A 20954-nucleotide genomic window follows, 5' to 3' on the forward strand; every position below is an offset into this window, starting at 1 on the left:
CATAATTCGGCATGATTTATTAGAGCTGACAAAATTGTATTAAAAAAAAAGTAGAAATCGAAGTATGGCAGCATTTCCTTCTCTAAAATCCTTAACAAACCATCCGCTGAAGCATTCATAAGCTAAAGGCGAATCCAGCATGGTTTACTCATTGGTTTACCATTTCCACCCCTAAAAATCTTAACATCTTATCCGACTTTCTGAAAATGGAAAATACATCTACAGGGTGTTCGGTAAATGTCCGGCCAAACTTTAACCGCGAGCTACTGGCTTCATGTAGAACTCGGAAAAAATATTTAAAAAATTCTATGTCAAAAAATAAATTGACATTTAATTTTTGAGGTACAATTTTTTTTAACTGCTTTTAGTCTTCTACGTTGTCTCACAATCTCGTAGGTAAAATTTCGGCACATTCTTAAAATACACCTTGTATATCATATTTTATAAAATGCGGTTTTCTTGTTTTAAAGCATATTTCCTAGAGGTTACTTCGCATTATTATCGGAAATTTTCGCATTGTAAATTAAAAATGTTATTTTATGTTAAATTTTAATAAATCTTGATTATTTATTTTTTGACATAGCATTTTTTAAATATTTTTTCCGAGTTCTACATGAAGCCAGTAGCTCGCGGTTAAAGTTTGGCCGGGCATTTACCGAACACCCTGTATGTACATCTTTTTCTTTTGAATTTTTTTAGTAAATGACATTTCTTCTTCCGATACAAAATTAGAGCAGTCGTACATAGATAACCTAAGGTAAACGTTTGTGTAGTAGAAAATGAAAAAATAATGTCGAGTTTTGAAATTTAACACCCAAAAAATACCAATCATAATCAAGACAGTATTCATAATGACAATAAAGTATGGTTTACAATTTTTTTTAAAGGAACAGAAATTGACGGCTAAAATTTTTTGGCCGCCATAGTACGTGCTGTTGTTACTGTGTTAGTTACCATTCTATGAAATCTCAGACTGTGTTTGATGTTCTTTATAACAAAATTTCTTTATGCGAACATTCCATGCAAAAGTGTATTTATTATATTTAATAATAAGTATCGAAAATTAAAATTACAGCTTGTATTTTAATTTTGGGACCACCTGTGTCAAATTAATAATAAAAAAGGAACGTTCGCCACTTTATACGTACATTAAGAATTGCAACATTTAACCCAATTGATATAATCTTAACTGTTTAATAGTCTTAAACAACGATATTAACAAAATATCTTATGTTATTGGCCTAAATCGTGACTGTGAAAACTTACAAGTGTAGTAATTGTAATGAGTTTTCATTAAGCGCAGCAATTAACGTACCACCCAATTCAATTATATTCATTTATCAAGTTAAGACGGAGCTACTGGAATGAAACCATTGAATGGTTTTTTTTTTCTAGCAACGGGCTTACGACCAATGCGTTGTAAATGTGCAACAGAATAGATACAATAATTTTCAGATTTTAGGGTGGTTTCTTATAATGCTCAAAACGCAACGAGTTGTCGACACTAGAAAAGCACAGAAATTCACATGAACTTAATCAACTTGAAATATTTTAATGTAGATCATCAAATCATCTTTCGCCGAGTCGCAGTTGATACATATTATGTAAATTTTCTTCATTCCTCTTTACTCAGTTCTGGTATAAAGCCAAATCTTCGAACGCTTTTAGCACTGAATAGTTTACGTTATTTAGCGCGCTTATGTTTTAGCATTTCCTGAAATATGACTTAATTCCGCCGTAATGTTGAATGTTGATGTTGTTCGTTCTCCTCGCGAGCATAATGTTTAGCACTAATGCTTTTGTTTGTTGTTAAATTATACATGTATTAGGATTGCTGAATGTTGTAATACCGCATGACGGTGTTGTTTGCATTTTAGGATGCGGTAAGTGTTGTATCTCTTCACAAACACTTAACTTCTTAGAACGTAATGTGAGTAGCCAAGATTCACTATAATAGTGGTAAGTGTTCATACTTACTGCCTGTCAGCCATTTTAATTGTTTTTTTTTTAATAACACATCGCATTGTACATCCAACCTGCTAACCCTGCATAACGCAGTTTCACAACGATAGAGAAGACATGTTTAGATTATTTTGTTTGCATTTTTTTTTTCACTGTTAAACAATCTGTTTTGTAGTTGAATGTGTAAACGTTTTTGGTGTCAATTTGTGGCTTATAGGTGCTAGATCTACAGCGGGTGCTCCATGCGGACCCTTCGGCGTGTGATTCGTCCCAGCACCCTGCTGAAACTAGCAGCAAAGTGAGTTTCGTAGCTGCATTGCACCATTACATTCATTCAGCTTGTTTGCCACGTCATTATCCAATCATGAACCTCTTCATTTATTATAATTTAATTGCCTGAAAAATCATGTTTATTTTTTATTCGGAAGGGCGTTTTAAAATATTTTGACCGTCTGCTACTTCTTTGTATACTTTGTTCGCCGAAAGGGATGAAGCGATCACGGCGCTATTGACCATGCCGAAGGCTCATTTACACCGGGCTTTTGTTAGTGTTACCTACTCGGATGTAATGTTAGCCTTCATCATTTTATAGTGGCCAATAAAAGTCAGTTTTAAATTTTTACTGTTAAGCGCGAGCTGAACTATAAACATTTTAGGGACACTTTAAGGAGCGACCGGATATCTCAAACTAAACTGAAAATATGCTGTTGTATGTCCAATACTTCAAAGAAACACTTCAGGAATACGTGAATTTTTTCTCTAATTTTTAGTTGGACTTACCATTCCAGTCTATGAACGTAAATAAATTACAGCTGCGGACAAACAGATGTTAGCAGATCAGTAGTTTATAATAAACAAGAAATTTTCAACATTCTATTTCCTAACACTGGAAAAACGTTTAAGTAATAATACCACGTCCAGTTTAGGTACATTCAGTAAAGAAGATAAAATGTACAGTGTTAAAGTACAATAAAAAGTGAATTTACTATACTGCCATTTTGTATTGTAATATTTACTGTATTTGTAAATTCATTTGCAACAATTACTTCTACAACTTTCCGCCTGCAATATTTTTTCCTCGTTTTTTATCGTCCACTCAATTCAAAGATCTAAACATCTAAACAATTTAAAATATAGTATGTAAGACTTAGTTTTTGCCCAAGGGCGTTATCCCTCAATATTTGATAATTAATCGATCAGACTCATCGGTACACATTAAATTAGACAATCTCAGCTACAGTCGTACGATAATCTACAATTGGACTCACCACCTCATTCAGTCATTCAAAGGGTAAAGCACAGGTCCGGACCCGGGTTTGCTCAATGGGACGGTACAAACATGTAAATGATAAACACCTGACACATCTGTCGCGAATCAAGGTCATACAGTGACTCACCCGGGGGATTCCTCCCCCTAGCTTCTTCTATCATGATGAGGGGCTCCAACCACGGGCGTCGTCTTCAGAGCGCTACGTTCCGGGATTGCGTTGGATGTTCTAGCAGCAGCTATAATAGCCCCGTGTGCAATTTGGGGTGCACAGCCCGCCCGCATCCTCCACAGAAGAAGGCCGCCAATGCCAGCATGAGAGCGCGATAGCTCCCTTCCATACGTTACACTGCCCCCTCAGTACCTGGGGACCGGGATGACCTCATAACCTTACAATCCGCAACGTATGCTCGGTGCATTTGGTTGCCACCACCAGCCGTCAAGACGCGCCCGGTCAACGGCCTAGCCGTGTCATGAGCCAAAGATGCCTCACCCGGACATCCGGTGCTCAGGAATTATACCATGGTATCTGCTTGAGGTTTTACGCATTGAGGTACTGATCTATAGCCCAGGTTACCCAACCTGCTATCACCCAGTTACCGACACACCTGGTAACTGTATCTCTATTACCGGCTATCACTAGCCTAATTCACTACACCACTCCCGGGCCACAATTATTCACCTGCCGTCACTCTCGTACTCGTACCTTGGACAGCCCGTCGGTCGCAGCTGCCAAGCGACACTGCCCCTGTCTCGCCTGTGGAACTCTTAAAAATCACCCCCGAGTCAAGGACCTTTCTGAACATAATTTATGAGCCACATGTTTGAGGTGGAAGAGGTAGTTTTTCTGTTGCGTTTTTAAAATTCTCTTACAAGTAGATCAATCTTCTGTAATGAGGATAACGTACAGGTGTTCTAAAAGTGCAATAGAAATTTCAACGTACATATCCCGAATTTTTTGCTAATTGAAAAGTTTTCCTACAATGGCTGTTTCAACAAGCAAAAAAGTTTCTCCTTTGAAAAAAAGTATTTTAAGTGCTCACTAGCAAAAGCAAAACTATCGGGTGTTCATTTAAATTTCTCCTCAAAGTTGGCGTTGAACGCACCAGTCGTCAATCTGCAGAGTAAAAGCACAAACAACGCAAATGAGCTTAGATTTAAACAGCAGATCCGTGATTTGTAATCCGGGATGCGTTCACAATGGACTCTTCAACGCCTCCTTTGAGGATAAATTTAAATGAACACCCGATACCTAAATGGACTGGCAGAATTAAATAGTCATAGAAACATCAGTGACATTTTACAAGATGTTATTGATAATGTTCCAACAATATTAATGCTACAATGTATTTGATTATCGTTATAACTTCAATTGTTTTGTTATGACATTTTTATGTCTGTTCTTGTATTAATTGACTTTTACCGTTTTAACAAATTTATTTATGATACTTCCCCCAATAAATGGAGTCATTATTACATATTTTGTAATATGTATTACCAAAATACCCTAATCAAAAACAATGAGAGCTCCTCTATCATTATTTGATATTTTTCCTTGATAAATTAATTAGATACAGACAATATTAATAAAACATTTTGATTTGGCTACCATCAAATTGCAAAGTAGCATACATGAATTTGTCCTTTAAAGATCATTTTGCAATTTTCGTGTATTGCATGCGAATAAAAAAATTTCATCAGCATAAGGAAACTCATGCAAATTCTGTCATTACCACTCTACGCGCCAGGTGTGCTACAAAGAAAAATGGATTTTTGTTATTGACATAAATGTATGATCCATATTCCATTCACGTTTCTTCACCAACATGATTGTCAGTAGATGTCTGTTATCTTTGCTACACAATAAACTCCTGACAACTTTTGCACAGCTTGTACCTCAGCATGTTGCAATTTTTTATCCCACGGAAAGAGTCTTCTTCGCAATTTTCTAGCAAACTGACGGTCTAATAATCGAACCCGTTTAATGCTTTCTTTGCTTTGTATATCGTATTTGACCCCCAATGGAAAGTTATTTTTAAAGTAAAAGTTTTCTTTTATTTGTGTTTTGCAAAGTTATGACACAATTAGTTTTATAACTAAACATGCGCTTTATGATGAATATCCACGTATTCACACCTCAAATACGATCAAAATGATTTACATGTTTTTAAGTAGGTACTTAAATATTATTATTCATATCGTATATCAAATTAACTTTTACTACAAAAGTGATGGATTTATTTTTTTGTTTTACATATTTGAGAATAGTCGTTCTCATTTTTTTTTTCCAGTTGGTTGCAAAAAAAACGGGAAATGAAAATTTTCCTAATGTACCTACTAATTGTCTACTTAACGACATTTCCTATCAAATAATTTTTTTAAATGTCATTGAATTTTGACCATAATTGTAACTTATCTCTTGCAAGAAGATTTCACACCATGAAAAAATTGTAAAAATGTTCCCGTTTTTTTTGCAAACAACTGTACTCCATTTGCCAATAAAAAAGTTTAAACTTCTTTTTAGAACGTCCTATAATTTCTTCTCTTTCTCAAATATAAGCAAAAAGACATTAAGAGGTACTATAAATTAGGAATTATAAAGATATATCCACGCCGCACTTAATTGCAAATCTTCACTTAAATTGTTGTTATGTCCACGCTTTCTGTCAACTGAATGTGCTTCCAAGAAATCACGTTAACGTACTGCTGCATCTCCGACCGAACAGAACATATTCGAAATTTGTGTGGTCCACGTTATGGCCGTTATGATGCGGCGTAGGCCACATGAAAACTTAACGACCATCATAAAATTTGAGTTTAATCCGGTAAACATGTACCCGGGGAATATTTTGGAACGCCTTTCCTTGTGTCCGTTCGATGTTTTAATATGATCCATAGCAATTGAGCGTTTATATATATTTTTTTGAAAAGTGTCTAATTGTCCGGTTTCTATGTGCCTAACGTGTAGCCGTAGTCTTTAGTTGGTCTAATGTGGCTTATAGGTGCTAGAACTGCAGAGGGTGCTCCATGCCGAAATCTCACCCTCCACAGAACAAACACGCTCCCCAGATACAGAGACCAATGTGAGTTTCACTCACTGGCTTTGCGTTTTGTCAACATTTTCATAGATACAGTGTTTACCAAATATTCTTTTCTTCGCATGCACGCCGAGACGCACGCGAGAAGACCACACAGAAGTCCATATTGAAAGCTTTTTTCTTGTTTGATGCAGTCCGTCACGGTGTGTATCGACGTTTAATTAACTCTTCAGAACATCTTGATACTAACTACTCTACTTTTTTTGGATTTTATGAGTGCCTCCGCTACGGAGGTCGATGTTTTGTCAATTCTTGATAAGGAGAACTGTTATTGGTTGAAGTGTCAGTAATTCCTTGTCAATAACATGACACCGTAGATAATTTTAGGACTTCCACACCGATATACTAACAACTAACCAGATCTTCGATTATTACTGACATATCTACATATTTTCGCGATATTCTGCTTCTTGAACATTATTTACCCAGACACACACACACATACAGACACGCAAAAACATTAACGCTTGCAGCTTCATTATCATTGGCCGTTTGTATGAAAATGCTTCTTTTAATTTATGATTTTTTTAGAATAAAGTCACGGAAAAATTCAAAAGACCCTTTAAAAAGAGACACTCCAGCGTTTACCATCAACCCTCTAACAGGGTTAATAAATACTTGGCGCAAGCAATTGAAGCGAGGAGCGTCGACAGAGAAAAGTCGACCCACGTTAACTTGTTTACTCTTTGCTTTAAAGACAGCAGCAAGGAAAACCAGGTCAGTATTAACTTTTAATTAGGTTTGACGGTGTCTTAGAACAGACTCATTAAAACACGGCCCTTCTTGTCGCAAACTAAACCAAATTATTCAAAATAGACTAGACAAATTGGATTTTACTTGTCCAAGCAATTAAATACAATTTAATAATTCAATTCTAACAAAGTTTTTCCCAAATTATTCAACAAACCTGACAGAATACTTTTGACGATTTCACTTATTAAAACAGATAAGTTATTTACCGTACTTGTAATCCGAGTTCATTAGGAATCATCTTCTAAAGTTAGCTTGGTTATTTGAACAATACAATACTTAAAAAGTTTACTTTTTGTTTGTAGTATCATGATGACCTTGACGTTGGCTACAGCTCGTCTTTGGTATGCGCTTTGGTACTATTAGTTCTCCTTGGCGTTCTCCAAGTTACCGTATTACCGAGAACCATTATTTTACTCCTCTTGTTCCTAACGGCGTTCGTGTGGATATCTGTTGTTCTTATGTTATTATTAGCCGTCCGTTTGAGATGGATTTTGTGGGACATTTCTCACAGTTTTGTCTTAAGACTGGCCATTACTGTTTTTACAATTGTTTTGATATACACAGTAGCCCAAGTTAATGTGGTAAGTATTGATCCACCTGGAATAAATTGAATCGAAGAGATACGTTTATTTTAGTTTACTTGTCGACCGCCGGACGAATCAAAATGCGCCCCAACAACCGCAAACGTGACACTGGACAGCAGTTTCAAAGAAACGGACCACAGGGCCTGTCCACTACCCCAGTACATAGTATTGTCGTGTGCGCTGGGCTATTTGGCTGTTGCGATATTTCTTAGACTTCCTATTTTGTTAAAAGCTGTGTTATTAGTTATCATGTCGACGGTGTACATCCTCCTTATCGAGTTGTCTCATGCCAAGCTGTTCAAGTGTTACGACAGAAGAGTAAAGTAAATACGATGTGACGTGATCACCTGAGCCTTGTTTAACAATTTTATTTTTTCAGTCCGCTTGATTTGGACATTCCGGCTGACGTTCTGAGTGTCGTCCAGGTCCTTATGTTTGTCCTGGCCGTGCTTTTACACGGTCGTCAGGTCGAGTGGACTGCTCGTTTGGATTTCTTATGGCAGGTCCAAGCCAACGAGGAAAAACGCGAAATGGACGCCCTCCAGCATTCGAATAAAAGAATCTTGTTTAATTTATTGCCGGCGCATGTTGCCACGCATTTTCTAGACAACCAATTTCGTAACAACATGGTAAGTGTCTAAATACAAGATCTTCATGTGCTGGCAACATTATTTTTTGTTTTGAATCGTTTCTTGAATTATGTATTTTGTATCGATGTTGTCTGCACAAAAAAGTTAACATAGAAGAACATTCTCTTACAGAATACTCTATCACAGGAACTCTACCATCAAAGCTATTCAAGAGTTGGTGTTGTTTTTGCGTCAATCACAAATTATCACGAGTTCTACACGGAACTAGACGGGAACAACCAAGGGGTCGAGTGTCTGAGGTTACTTAACGAAATTATAGCCGACTTCGATGATCTCTTAAGCGAAGAACGGTTCAAAGCCATAGATAAAATTAAAACTGTCGGTTCCACGTACATGGCGGCGGTCGGTCTGATGCCCGATTTGAGGATCTTAGATGACGACGAAACCACAGCCGGCATTCATCTCAGTACTCTTGTCGAATTCGTTTTTGCCATGCGGGACAGGCTCCTCAACATAAATGAGAACTCGTACAACAATTTTATGCTAAGAGTAGGTACGTATTTTATGAGAATCCAAACTCTCACGGCTCCCCTCGCATGATGTGACACCGAGGCTGTAACACTTAGCAATACTTGCTGTGAAAAGTTTCAATAAAATCGATTAATCATTATCGTGACTACATCAATTTCTTTAATGTAAATGTGTGTAAAGACGTGTACGCGATCATTACTACAACTGAAGTATCTGGAACTTGCCAATTTCATCCATCGAGCAGCATTTGTCCGAGGACGCACCCAGCAAGTGTGCGAGGTGTGCCTTGCACAGAGCTTGCCAAGGGCTTTCGCTTAATCCGAAGTTTTTAATACAGGTTACGGATCACGAATCAGCTGTTTAAATCTTACGCTTTTACACGAGTGGTGCCCTCTCAATCCACTCTCCAACAGCAACTTCGACGCCAAATTTAAAAAAACACCCTTTACGATGGTGTAGGTCTAAGGGAGAGAGAACTAGCACCTTAAAATCACGATTTCAGCACCAAAGGGCAATTTCGTTTTAAATATAAATGAGCAAGAATATTATGATTTTTTTTTCCGTTTATACACTGGCAGAGTACGAATAAACGAAAATGTTTGCTGTTGTTTTATCACTTTTAGTTTTCAAGATACAAACGAAAAACAATAAAAGTCTCAATTTTCGGAAGATGATTTCACCGTTTAAACACGCACGTTACGCAATTTTTTAAGTGTTTATATTTGGAAATGAACTAGGTACAAAACATCAAATTCTAATTTATGCCCATGTGGCATGTATAACCTTTGAATTGAATTGAGGTGAAACATTTTCCACAACAAATTTTTTACAATAAAATAGAACTCATGTGGCTGAATTTCGATTTATTCATACTAGAGGTCGCCCAGCGGTCGAAATTCGACCGTTTTCATTAAATTTTTAAGTTTGAATGTTACTGAGGTTTTTTTTTATCAAAGAGTATACCTCTATAATTATCGCATGTAATTTTTTTGAATTTTGTTCTATTACGTAAGCTGCGAGCGTTTACAAATACGTCAGTATGCACTAATTTTCGAGTTATTTGAAAAATACGAACAATAAGAAAAATGAGGTATAGTTTGGCTATGCCATATTTAAAAAACAGTAACGCGTTTTTGACATTTTCTTAGGTTCTTTATTGCTATACTGGCCAGGTTTCGCCAAGGCTACACAGTTGATTTGCCAATCTTTTTCAAATTATATAAAATTGAAATAAAAAATTAATACAAAAAATTAAAAATGAAATAAAGAACGTGTTTCGTATTTTTTACTATATTTTTTATTGAAACAAAAAAACCGGGCGGTTAAAAAAATAAAATTTTGGCCATTGAACTTAAAATAAAATTTGATCGTTTGCTAAATGCCCTTGGCCGTTATATTCGGAAATATAAAATCTCAAACCATTGAATGATCGAACTCCACTTGCTGCGACGTACAATTGAAAACTGGCTGCCTCAATAAAATTGCCATTTTTTCGAATGTTTGTTTTTGAGACTTATTTATTGTCATCGCAAATTGACTTCTTTGAAAATTAAATGGTAAAATAGTACCTGAATTTATTAAATTTATACATGGAATCAAAATTCTCTTATTGCGTTCGGTTCCAGTTAAAACTTCGCAATCAATAGTATTTAGATGCATAAACTTGTTGCGTGTTCTTGTTCCATAGACTAATGCTTCCTTTGTATTTAAGTTTCTGATCAGTAAAACGTGCAATTAACTTTCAATACTAACTTATGTGGTGGCAAACCACTAATAGTCAAAGAATTTTGTATTTCACGCCGAAGAGTTTTTTTTTATAAATAATCTAAATAAACTCTCTGTTGGAGTGGATTTCACTATGAGGGGGATTAAATCAATTATCAAATCATTCACTCCGCATTCGTTCCAAAAACGTAAGCAATGACTGTTTTGACATTTGTAACACACAGGTGTCCCCGACAAAGAAGATATATGAGTCCATAACTCCTTTATTTATCGGAGGATTTTAATTATTTATACACCAAATTAAATGGCTCTAAATAGGCAACAAAAAGCCTTAATAAATTCACATATAAGTCCAAGGACTTCAGGTCTAAACTGTCAAAAGCGAACACATAATTTTTTTAACCCTTCTGGTAGAGATTTTTATTCTAAAAAGAACAGTGTATCACAAGTGTACACTTACCTACCCAAAAAAAGTTAAAAAATGTTACTATCGTCGATGCTTAAACTGCGCTCTGTACGTGAAATCCAAAATGTTATTACATATTTGTCATTTGTTTTTCCAAATAACTTAATTTGGTTAATTTATTACTTTGTAACGCAATGAATTTTGATAGCTTCTCGCTTGGCACTCGTCATTTGTTTCAAAATGTAGTGTTATTTATTTTAAAAAAATTTCTTATATGAAGTTACACATGTCATACATTGTTGTTTTCAGAATAAAAATCTCTATCTCTATCTCAACCTTTGGTTTGGGACGTTACTGTCGTAGATACACTTGCAGACAGTTACGTATTGAAAACATCTGAAGTCTCAGGTTTTGCCGCTGAAATGGCTTGCAAACGCAAACATAACAAATATCGTTCAATTATTTCGTCAAACTACATATTTAAAGGTTTAGCCTTTGAAACCTTAGGCCCTTGGTGCAAAGAAACAATAGATTTTATTAATGTCATCGGAGACCGACTTATCGCGGAATCAGGGGATTCAAAATCTAAGAAATTCCTTTTTGAGAGGATTTCCCTTGCCATTCAACGTGGAAACGCTGCAAGCATTCGGGGCACTTTTCCAGATTCCGGATTATTATCGGAAATTTTCGCATTGTAAATTAAAAATGTTATTTTATGTTAAATTTTAATAAATCTTGATTGTTGAACTAAAAAAAAAGTATGTGTACGTATTTGAAAAAAATATTTTGACAGTTTAACTTTGAAGCACTTTGGGTTTTGCGTGAATTTAGTACACCATTTTGTAGCTTATTCACAACCATTTAATTTGGTGTGCGGATAATTAAAATCCTCCGATAAATAAGGGAGCTATGGATTTGTCTCTTTTTTTGTGGACGTCCTGTATATTATACATAAATTTTATCTTTCTGCACTCCTTCTCCACATAAACTTTAACTATTCCAAATCTCACACTCCTCCGTGCGCGCAATTTGCTTAAAAAGGGGTACAAAGGTTTTCCTTTACGTATTAATATATAGATCAGCAAAGTAATTTTGATATCAACAAACTAAAATAAGAAGTTAAAACACGTCCATACCTAACATTCAAAAACTGTTAGCATACTGTCAAAAAGAAAATGGCAATTAGGTTGAACATTTGCTGTACTTGTTTTTTTGGAAAAAATTTTAGTTTCAAAAACTTGCATAAAGGCATCTTTTTCATTATTTAAGAATTTTTTACGGTAATTTCGGTGTAAAATTGCACTTTCACTGCCACTCTGTTTCCTTTAAAAATCGATATTAGAAACCATCACAGCTATATGGTAAATGGGGCATAAATCAGACTTTGGTAATCTATCTAACTTTGGTAAAAATTTAGGAGATTACCATTTAAAGGAATGGAGATAACAACACTGCAGTGAATCAGAATTGGGCGGAAAAATTAAAATTATGGGAGTTTCTTTTAAAAAAATTAACTTCAACTGAAAATAAAATACATATTTTAATTTTAATTATTCCAAACTTTGCCGTACACTGTATTTTAACACGTCCTTAGCATTAATCTAAATTGTTTTGTAATAAACAACTAATTGAAGCCTTTTTATTTGAGTTATCACATGGTTAAATTAATCTGAACACGTCCCTTTAAAAAACTCGGACTTTCGACTCATTTGGAAAGACAACGGGCGCAGGGCAGCAAAATTAATGTTTTCACAAGGGCGGTCACTCTTGGCCCAGTCCTGCCTTGTCAACCCACGAATTTCCTGTTTTGGAAAACGTAGAAGTGTATTATACAGGGTTAACAGGTTATATGTAAATGATTACAGTCGAAGCAGGCCATGCCCATGTTATGAAATTTTTACCACTTTCATGTGAACTGTCAATTTTTGTCACTGTCACTGTCATTTTTTAAGTGAAAAGTGCGGTGATGAGAATTTTTTTTTTAATTAACGATTGAATCTAAAAATATTGAATTGTTTTGCACCCAATTTAACTCATGTGTGAACTTATTGACATCATTTTGATGTTTTTTATATGTAGTGGCAACCATCAATTTTGCATTCAGTTTTGACGCCAACTTGCACTACAATCGTTTAATAGTAGTTTATTTGACGAGTTCTTGTGTAAATTGGGGTTTTTTGGCACGAGTGGGCCAGTTTAAAACGCGAGTGCCAAAAAAGCCCAATTGACACACGAACGAGTTGAATACAACGTTTTTTTGTTCAACGAGCCCCTTAAAGGCTCCAAATCGCTTATAATCTTTAAAATTAGCTTGACGTTTCGTTTTGACAAGTGGTGACATTTATCAAAATCCGTTCACATAGGAGAAAATTCTCAAATTCTGACAGTGTCGAACAAAAAATAACCGTGTAGTACACTTCCAAATTTCCTTAGTAATGTATGACAATTATGACATCGTTGGTTAACAGTCGATTTTTTTCAAATCAATCCCAACCAATTTTTCTACGCCGATTTAGATACAAATTGACTCTTTTCTTCTATAACATATCAAATTAGAAAAGTGTTAATAGTTTGAGCCATTTTGCGCAATACTTCCCGTTCCTGCTGTTGATCTTTTTATACTGGGTAATTCAAAATGATTGTGGATAAGTATGGCAACTATGTACTATCGCGGCCAAAATACTTTGGTCGTCAATGTGACATAAATGACATTCAATTGTAAAGCAAACTTTAGGATGTTTAACCTTATTTTTTACTACTGTCAAAATTATTTTAATCTATCAGTGTCATACGGGTGGGGTAAATCCCAGCTGCGGAGGCAGAGTTCAAAAGCAAAAGATCAACATGGTCACGGTTTAGACAACCTTCAGAAGCAAGTAAGACGATTCTATATTTATCAAAAACTGAAGGTGCCATATTTTTGACAAGAATAATTTGAAATTGTCATGTATATTGACATTAATACTTGATTTACATTTGAAGTGTCAAAAAGTGACGACCAAAGTATTTTGGCCGCGATAGTACGAAAATGTATGTGGCAACCTATAGGTAGGATAGAGTTGACATTTCTTTGACAGTTCAACGTCGCGCTATTTTGAAAATTGTCAAATCGATGTACAATGGTATAAAAAAAATCAAATGCAGGCTTATGAAATATCATAAATGTCAACTATACCCCACCCACACAGTTGCCACATAAATTTTCGTACATATAGTCTGTCTCAATTCTAAATTTCCACCACCTGTTGAATTATGTTGGCAAAATAAAAATATTTCTAAACGGGATTGTTATAACCAAAGTTGGCAATATAATTATTTTATAAACATGATTCCAAAACAACGTAATTTGCTTGACGCTAAAATGAAAAATGCTCTAGTAAAATGTTTCGGATAAAAAAGTTAGCACGTTCTTTTCACTTCTCCGTTATTGTAAAATCTTGAGTTGTAAAAACGGAAATTGACTGACACAGAGAATGATATCCTCTACAACATGACGCATTTTTCAGCAAACAATGTTGCCGGTTATATTTCTAACGTAGAATGGCGGACAAAAAATTTCGTCCACAACTGTCATTCCACTCACGTATGCTGTAAAGTAGCCTTTAGGAACGAATAACCTCACTTCACATGTTGACATGTGTCAAACAAATTGTCTATATTTTTATGGGTGACAGTAATTTCAAATTGGAATTTGCAAACGTCAATCATAATGACAATAAAGGTTAAACTACACACAATTTTTGTGAAATGACAGGAAAAGGGTGGACGAAATTTTTTGGCCGGCATAGGAAGTACAGTTGGCTTAAAAAAAAAACGGGAAATGAAATTTGACCTAATGTGAACTGAAAATTTAATTTGTCAATTTATGTCAATTTGTGTCTGTTTGACAATAGTATTTCTGACACATAAGTGCAGTTTTTTAACCTAAATTCTAAAAGGCCGTTTCAAACTATAAAAATTTAATAAAATCTGACAGAACTTTTTCTGACAGTTCCCGTTTTTTTTTTGAAGCCAATCGTACGTAGTATGCAGTGTTGGTGGAAATTTAGAATTGAGACAGACTATAGTTGTCATACTTATCCACAATCATTTTGAATCACCCAATATATTCAGTGGTTTATGTTGTTTGCTCCATTTTTCCTTTATCTCTAAATAGCCCTAATGATTACCATTATGATTTGTAAAGTCCATTCACGTTGAATTTTCCTCTCAAGGTCAAATAATTAAATTTTTTGGCTCTAATTATGTTTTGTAAATAGTGACATGCAGCTAAGCAACATAATGCGATTTAGCAATGCTCAATCCAACCTCTACGGTGTTTACCTGCATGTCACTATTTACAAAACATAATTAGAGCCAAAAAATTTAATTATTTGACCTTGAGAGGAAAATCCAACGTGAATGGACTTTATACACATATTTAAAAAAAAAACATATCTGGGCGTCGATAATTTAGCAAATAGAATAGATAATAAAATCGTTACTAAAGCTAATTTGTTTTTTTTTTTTTTTTGTGAGTTTAACAGGACATTCATTATTCATTTTGCCTTATTGTAGTTGTCATATTGACTTTTTGTAAAAAACGAGGCTAACGTCCGAGTCAATAGCCCTAAATAAAGTGTGTTGGCGGAAAACGAGGAAATAAACGGATATAATTCTTTCAAATAATACTAATATATCATTTCAGGAATCAATATAGGTCCTGTAGTGGCGGGAGTTATAGGTGCCAGGAAGCCACAGTATGATATATGGGGCAATACTGTCAACGTTGCGAGTCGTATGGATTCCACGGGGTTGCCAAATCACACACAAGTGACCGAAGAAGTTTACCAAGTGCTAAAATCTTATCCGTACGAGTTCCAGTGTCGTGGCAAAGTCAAAGTAAAAGGTAAAGGAGATATGACCACTTACTTTTTAATAGATAGAAAACAACCGGGTACCTTACGAGTCGAAGAACTAAACAGTCTAAGATCGAACTCCACTTCCAGTAAGTCAAGAGATTTATTACATATTTGTACTTGTTAAAATGAGCGCTTTTAGATGCGAGCAATATGTACGGCGGGGTCGCCACTCCTTTGGCTCTTTTACATCATAACGAGATGAACGGAAGGGCGAAACATCCGGCGTTGCAGACACGGTCTAGTTCGAGAGAAGACAGCTACAGCGGTGTTAGGAACGCCATAAGGTTGCCGCCACTTCGAGAAGCTCCACACAGGGACCACGCAAGTAACGGCTGTGAAAACGAACCTTTGCTGCCCTCGGCAGCTTGCAAGTCGAATAGGAATGGCAAAAAGTTGTCGCAAGAAGAGAATCTTCCGCCGCCTCCCTTGCCTCCGCATAAGAACTCGTATCAACCGGTACAACGACAGTCATCGCAGGTTAGTGGCACTGTCTTTAAAATTAAAAACTATTGTTTTTATGCGTTTACCAAATGTTGAACGTTAACATCAGAAAAACCAAAAAATACTTGAATACGCTGCCACCAGGCTCCTGTGAACTAGTTGCATCAGGTATATTTTCTTTGAATCAGATTGATACAAAAACTGTTGCAACGCCATTTCACAATACGTCACTTCACACTTCAGTCCTTCAGTGTTTAAAATATACCGTGCGATAGAAAATTAAAAAAAATCGAGAAGGCCGTGATTAATGCACTTCAGTTGGCAACACGTAAAAATAATTCCAATGTCATCAGATGTCATTACAATAGTAGGTAACTGTCATTATTAATTTATTGACTATTAAAATTTGCTATTACAATATGTTCACTTTAGAGCAAAAAATTTTCATTGTGCAGTGTTACTTCAGAAACGGAGAAAGACTTGAGAACGGCGAATGGTCCTATTCGACGCCTCGAGTTTTTGAGGAATTTCAACAAAAATTTTCGGACTTTCAAGGCACTTATAGTGGATTCTATAAACGTCCGTGCTGTCAAGTGTCACAATTTGTAAAAATGTATTATTCGCAATGTACCCGGCTGAAAGTTGTAACACAATTTTTGATTGAAAGTGTACCATGCTTTATTTTATGAGGTTATGTATGTTTTGGATGTTTCTGTCAAATTTCGGTCAAATCAAAATTTATTCTGGCTGTTATTGGGTCGTTTCAATTTTAAAAAGAGATGCAACATTAAATAGAAAAATCAGAAAATTTCATTAGAACAGTCAATTGCTTGTTTTTCTCTGGCTTTAAGTACTGTTCTCTTTTGTTTTTCCATTTTTTTTCGAATTGTTGACAAATTGTAATTGACACTGTATCATTAAAATTTGGCGGGGTTTGTATTGCTACAGGGTGATCAACCAAGCACATTGAAAAGTAAGAGAACTGCTTTGTCAATAATCAGTGTGACAACTTGACGGAACTTTGATAGTTCGGATGTTTTTGGAATTCACTATACCAACAACTTGTCTTGATTATTTCGTTTTTCCATACTTGAAAAACAGGCCTGGCACAATTCCCTTATTAATGCAAGTAATTACTGATTCCTGCATTTAATTGATGTCCCGACTTTGCAAAGGTCATTTGAAAACATGAAGCGAAGAGTAACATTATATTTGGAAGCTGAAGGCAGACATTTTGAACATTTACTGTAGTTCTTGTAAAGAATACGATTGGAGCTTCTTATGTATAACCCTTTTGCACAGTGTTTGAGCTAGTCAATAATAAACATAAAGTTCTTCCTGGAAACAATATTTCTTCGTTGATGTCATCGATCAATTTTATATTTACCAAAATTCGATCGTATTGCAGTCATTTACGGCGTAGCTTTTTGTCTTTTTAACTTCAGATAGAGACAATTGAGACTTGAGAGGCCCCACAACATAACCTCTCTGAACTCTGAATATTGATCGTTGGATCGCTGGTTTCGATTATAGAGTTTCGATCTACAAATATGCGGCCTGCTCACCGTTGAATAAAGGCGCGGGAGTTTTAAATCTCATTGTTTCATTGGACTAGGTGAGGAAATTCTTTTACAACCGACAGGTCACACATAATTCACGCCTTTACGAAAATCAAGATTTCAACGTTCTCAAAATCACTAACCAACTTTTAAGACTGACATCTGATAATTGAAATCTTAACGAATTGCCAACTGAAATTTTTGTTCACAGCCAACTTTATTTTTTTTCGATCTCACGGTAGGTGCTAGGTACCGTGTGAGTAACAAGTACTGCTTGAGTTGGCAATAAATTCTGGTGATTTTTGGTGACTTTTATGTCATGTTCCAACGAGAAAACCATTTTATTAATAAAAGATTACAAAAACCAAGACGTTTAAATTTGAAATGTATACCAGGTGTCAATATTGTCAATAAAACAAACCGAAATAGGTACAATTCAGTCTTGAAAATTTTATGTAAATTTTTTTTTGCCAACTGTAACAGTTATTGTTGCTCATCCTGTACTTACTCATCATGGAAAATACAACACCCAGAAATAGTGAATATATTTCGATGAAACTTAGTACAGTAATTCGGTGTTAACTAAAGATGAAATGACGAAAGTTTCAGTAACATTGGGGTAGAGCGAAAGGAGCGGCCGCTCTAGGTGCCAAGTAGAAAGGGGCGCCAAAATCCAATTTTTGAAAATGTTGTATTTTATTACCAGAAACTGAATCATAATTGACTTGAAGTTGTCGACTAAAGGGCGCCGAAAGACAATCTCGCTCTACCCTGATAAAGAGCTAGGGCCGCCGCTGGCCTCGAGATCCTATACACTCGCGGACGAGTCGAGGCATACTTCTAATCAGATGGTTATACAGATTATACTAATTATACAGATATAGTAATAAAACCGCCCCCTAGTGCCCGCGTATTTTAAATAGCAGCTTCCAATTGGCTTATTCAAAACGTGCGCAGATTTTCGAAAGCGTGATGTACCGGGTGTCCCATCACTTGTGTCCCGTAGGAAAATTACTTTAAAACTAAATTATATTTATATGAAGGTATTATAGATGCATAAATACTATTCACCGCCACAAAAATTGGGTATTACTTTTTTGCTAAAATTAATTACCTAGGTACAGAAGGCAAAAAACTATCACTTTAAAAATTAAATTTTGTGCAATGCAGTTCAAATTTAGTATACGTTTTGAAAAAATGGTAGAGCAATAAAATCCGTGATTAGAATTTAATTAAAATGTTTTGATGTAAAGATATTTGGTTAAATTAATTTGGGCCGTTCTACTTTATGAAAATTTATTGCAGACGAAGATTTATGAGGGGTGCAGTGTGTTTGACGCCGTAACACAGGCAGGTACCGCTGGAACCCTCTTGAATGGTCTTCGTACCATAAATTGCGGACAAGAATAATACCCACAAACTTAACTTTGTCTTCCATAAATTTTTATAAAGTAGAAGGACCCAAATTAAATTAACCAAATATCTTTACATCAAAACATTTTAATTAAATTCTAATTACGGATTTTTTTTTCTCTATAACTATTTCATAACGTATACTAAATTTGAACTGCATCGAACAAAATTTAATTTTTAAAGTGATAGTTTTTTGCTTGCTGTACCTAGGTAATTAATTTTAACAAAAAAGTAATACCCAATTTTTGTGGCGGTGAACGGTATTTATGCATCTATAATACCTTCATATAAATATAATTTAGTTTTAAAGTCATTTTCCTACGGGACACAAGTGATGGGACACCCGGTACATCCACAAAAATTACTTGACGGCATCCGGCATCTCATTCGTTTTAACCTCGCTTCGGGAGTTTGACCACGTGTTTATGTTTGTTTGTTTTCCTTGTCATTTTTCGATTTGTATTACAAAATAGTTTTTTTTCAAGACTTTTGGTTCTCTATTTGTTAGAAAGAACCTGCTTCATTGTGAAACAGGCTTCGGCGTATATCGTTCTACGCAACTAGGCCACATCCCCTTTTTTTTATTACTATATCTGTTGGTTGGCCCAAGTATAGTCTCGTCTTGGGGAACCGAATCCGAGGCAACTTGAATTGCATGTCTGAGTGCAGGCAAAGTCATCGGAAGGTTGTGGAAATTGGTCAGTTTTCGATTAAATTAAATTAAACCCCACATGTGCTCGATTGGGGATAGATCAGGAGATCTCGGAAGCCAGGGACTAAATCCACCTGATAGTCATCTAAGAAGTCTATACTAATGTTGGCAATATGCGTCCGCGCGTTATCTTGTTGAAATAGAGCATTGTTTACACTTCGAAAGTAAGGCACTACAAAGTCTCCTGACCCTCCGCCGACCGTCGTGCATGCCAAGACAAAACCGGGATTCGTCACTAAAGATGAGCACTAGGCCAAACGCTGGGGTCGATGATTTGGAGTTAAAGGCAATACTAAATGTGGACGATAGGGTCATATCCCAAATGATCTTATTCGCCTATAAATGGATGACATTGCAATTGGCCTTTCTACTGCGCCGTACCAAGCATTTGCTACCTCTCGAGTTGTCGAAAATCGATCCCCAAGGGCCAAAAATCGAAGATAGCAGTTGTGTCGATCTGTAGTCCTCCTTCTTGGGCCGGTACCTCTTACTCGCTGGTGTCTTCCTTCTTCAAACCAGGCACGACAACACCTTAACACAGTGGCCACATTTCGTTCCACACGATGAGCGATGTTCCTATAGGCCTATATAGGAAAGACCTACTTTTTGCATTCCGATAATGCGGCCTCTTTCAAATTGAGTTACGTGCTGATAATGGGCCCGTCTTCGTACTAGAGGCATAGTGTAACATTCACACACTTTAAATTCTGCGATATACTGAAGTTATTGATGATAACTGATCGTCAAGAATAAAAAGAAATGCATGTTTAGATAAAAATAATCTAAAAGATGTGGATATTTTCTTCAGGTATTTCTTTCAAATTACCATCATTTTATCTTTAGTTAACAACTAATTACTGTACCAAGTTTCTTCAAAATAGAGTCTATTTCTGGGTATTTTATTTTCCATAAGTGAAATAGTCCATGTAATACCCCAAGTCAGTAGAATTATAGCATATATTTTTGATTATAAAATTCATGTCCATGATAATATGTTATGCATAATATCTAC

The 20954-nt window shown here is 35.6% G+C and overlaps 1 protein-coding gene across 11 annotated transcripts in view; it reads left to right on the forward strand.

Moving 5' to 3' along the window:
* rut (rutabaga) overlaps positions 1 to 20954 on the forward strand; it is a 115930-nt gene that overhangs the window by 89343 nt on the left and 5633 nt on the right. For 7 of the 11 annotated variants that reach the window (XM_069041705.1, XM_069041698.1, XM_069041700.1 and 4 more), the window contains exons 9-17: positions 2180 to 2260; positions 6232 to 6312; positions 6859 to 7044; positions 7383 to 7661; positions 7716 to 7987; positions 8044 to 8293; positions 8426 to 8807; positions 15604 to 15903; positions 15957 to 16294. In XM_069041705.1, the coding sequence (XP_068897806.1) occupies positions 2180 to 2260; positions 6232 to 6312; positions 6859 to 7044; positions 7383 to 7661; positions 7716 to 7987; positions 8044 to 8293; positions 8426 to 8807; positions 15604 to 15903; positions 15957 to 16294 (2169 nt within the window). The remainder of the gene's footprint in view (positions 1 to 2179; positions 2261 to 6231; positions 6313 to 6858; positions 7045 to 7382; positions 7662 to 7715; positions 7988 to 8043; positions 8294 to 8425; positions 8808 to 15603; positions 15904 to 15956; positions 16295 to 20954) is intronic. The other 4 variants (XM_069041702.1, XM_069041703.1, XM_069041704.1 and 1 more) reach the window with 4 other exon arrangements.

The sequence above is a fragment of the Tenebrio molitor genome, chromosome 3, assembly GCF_963966145.1.
Source record: "Tenebrio molitor chromosome 3, icTenMoli1.1, whole genome shotgun sequence".
NCBI classification, from domain to species: Eukaryota; Metazoa; Arthropoda; class Insecta; order Coleoptera; family Tenebrionidae; genus Tenebrio; species Tenebrio molitor.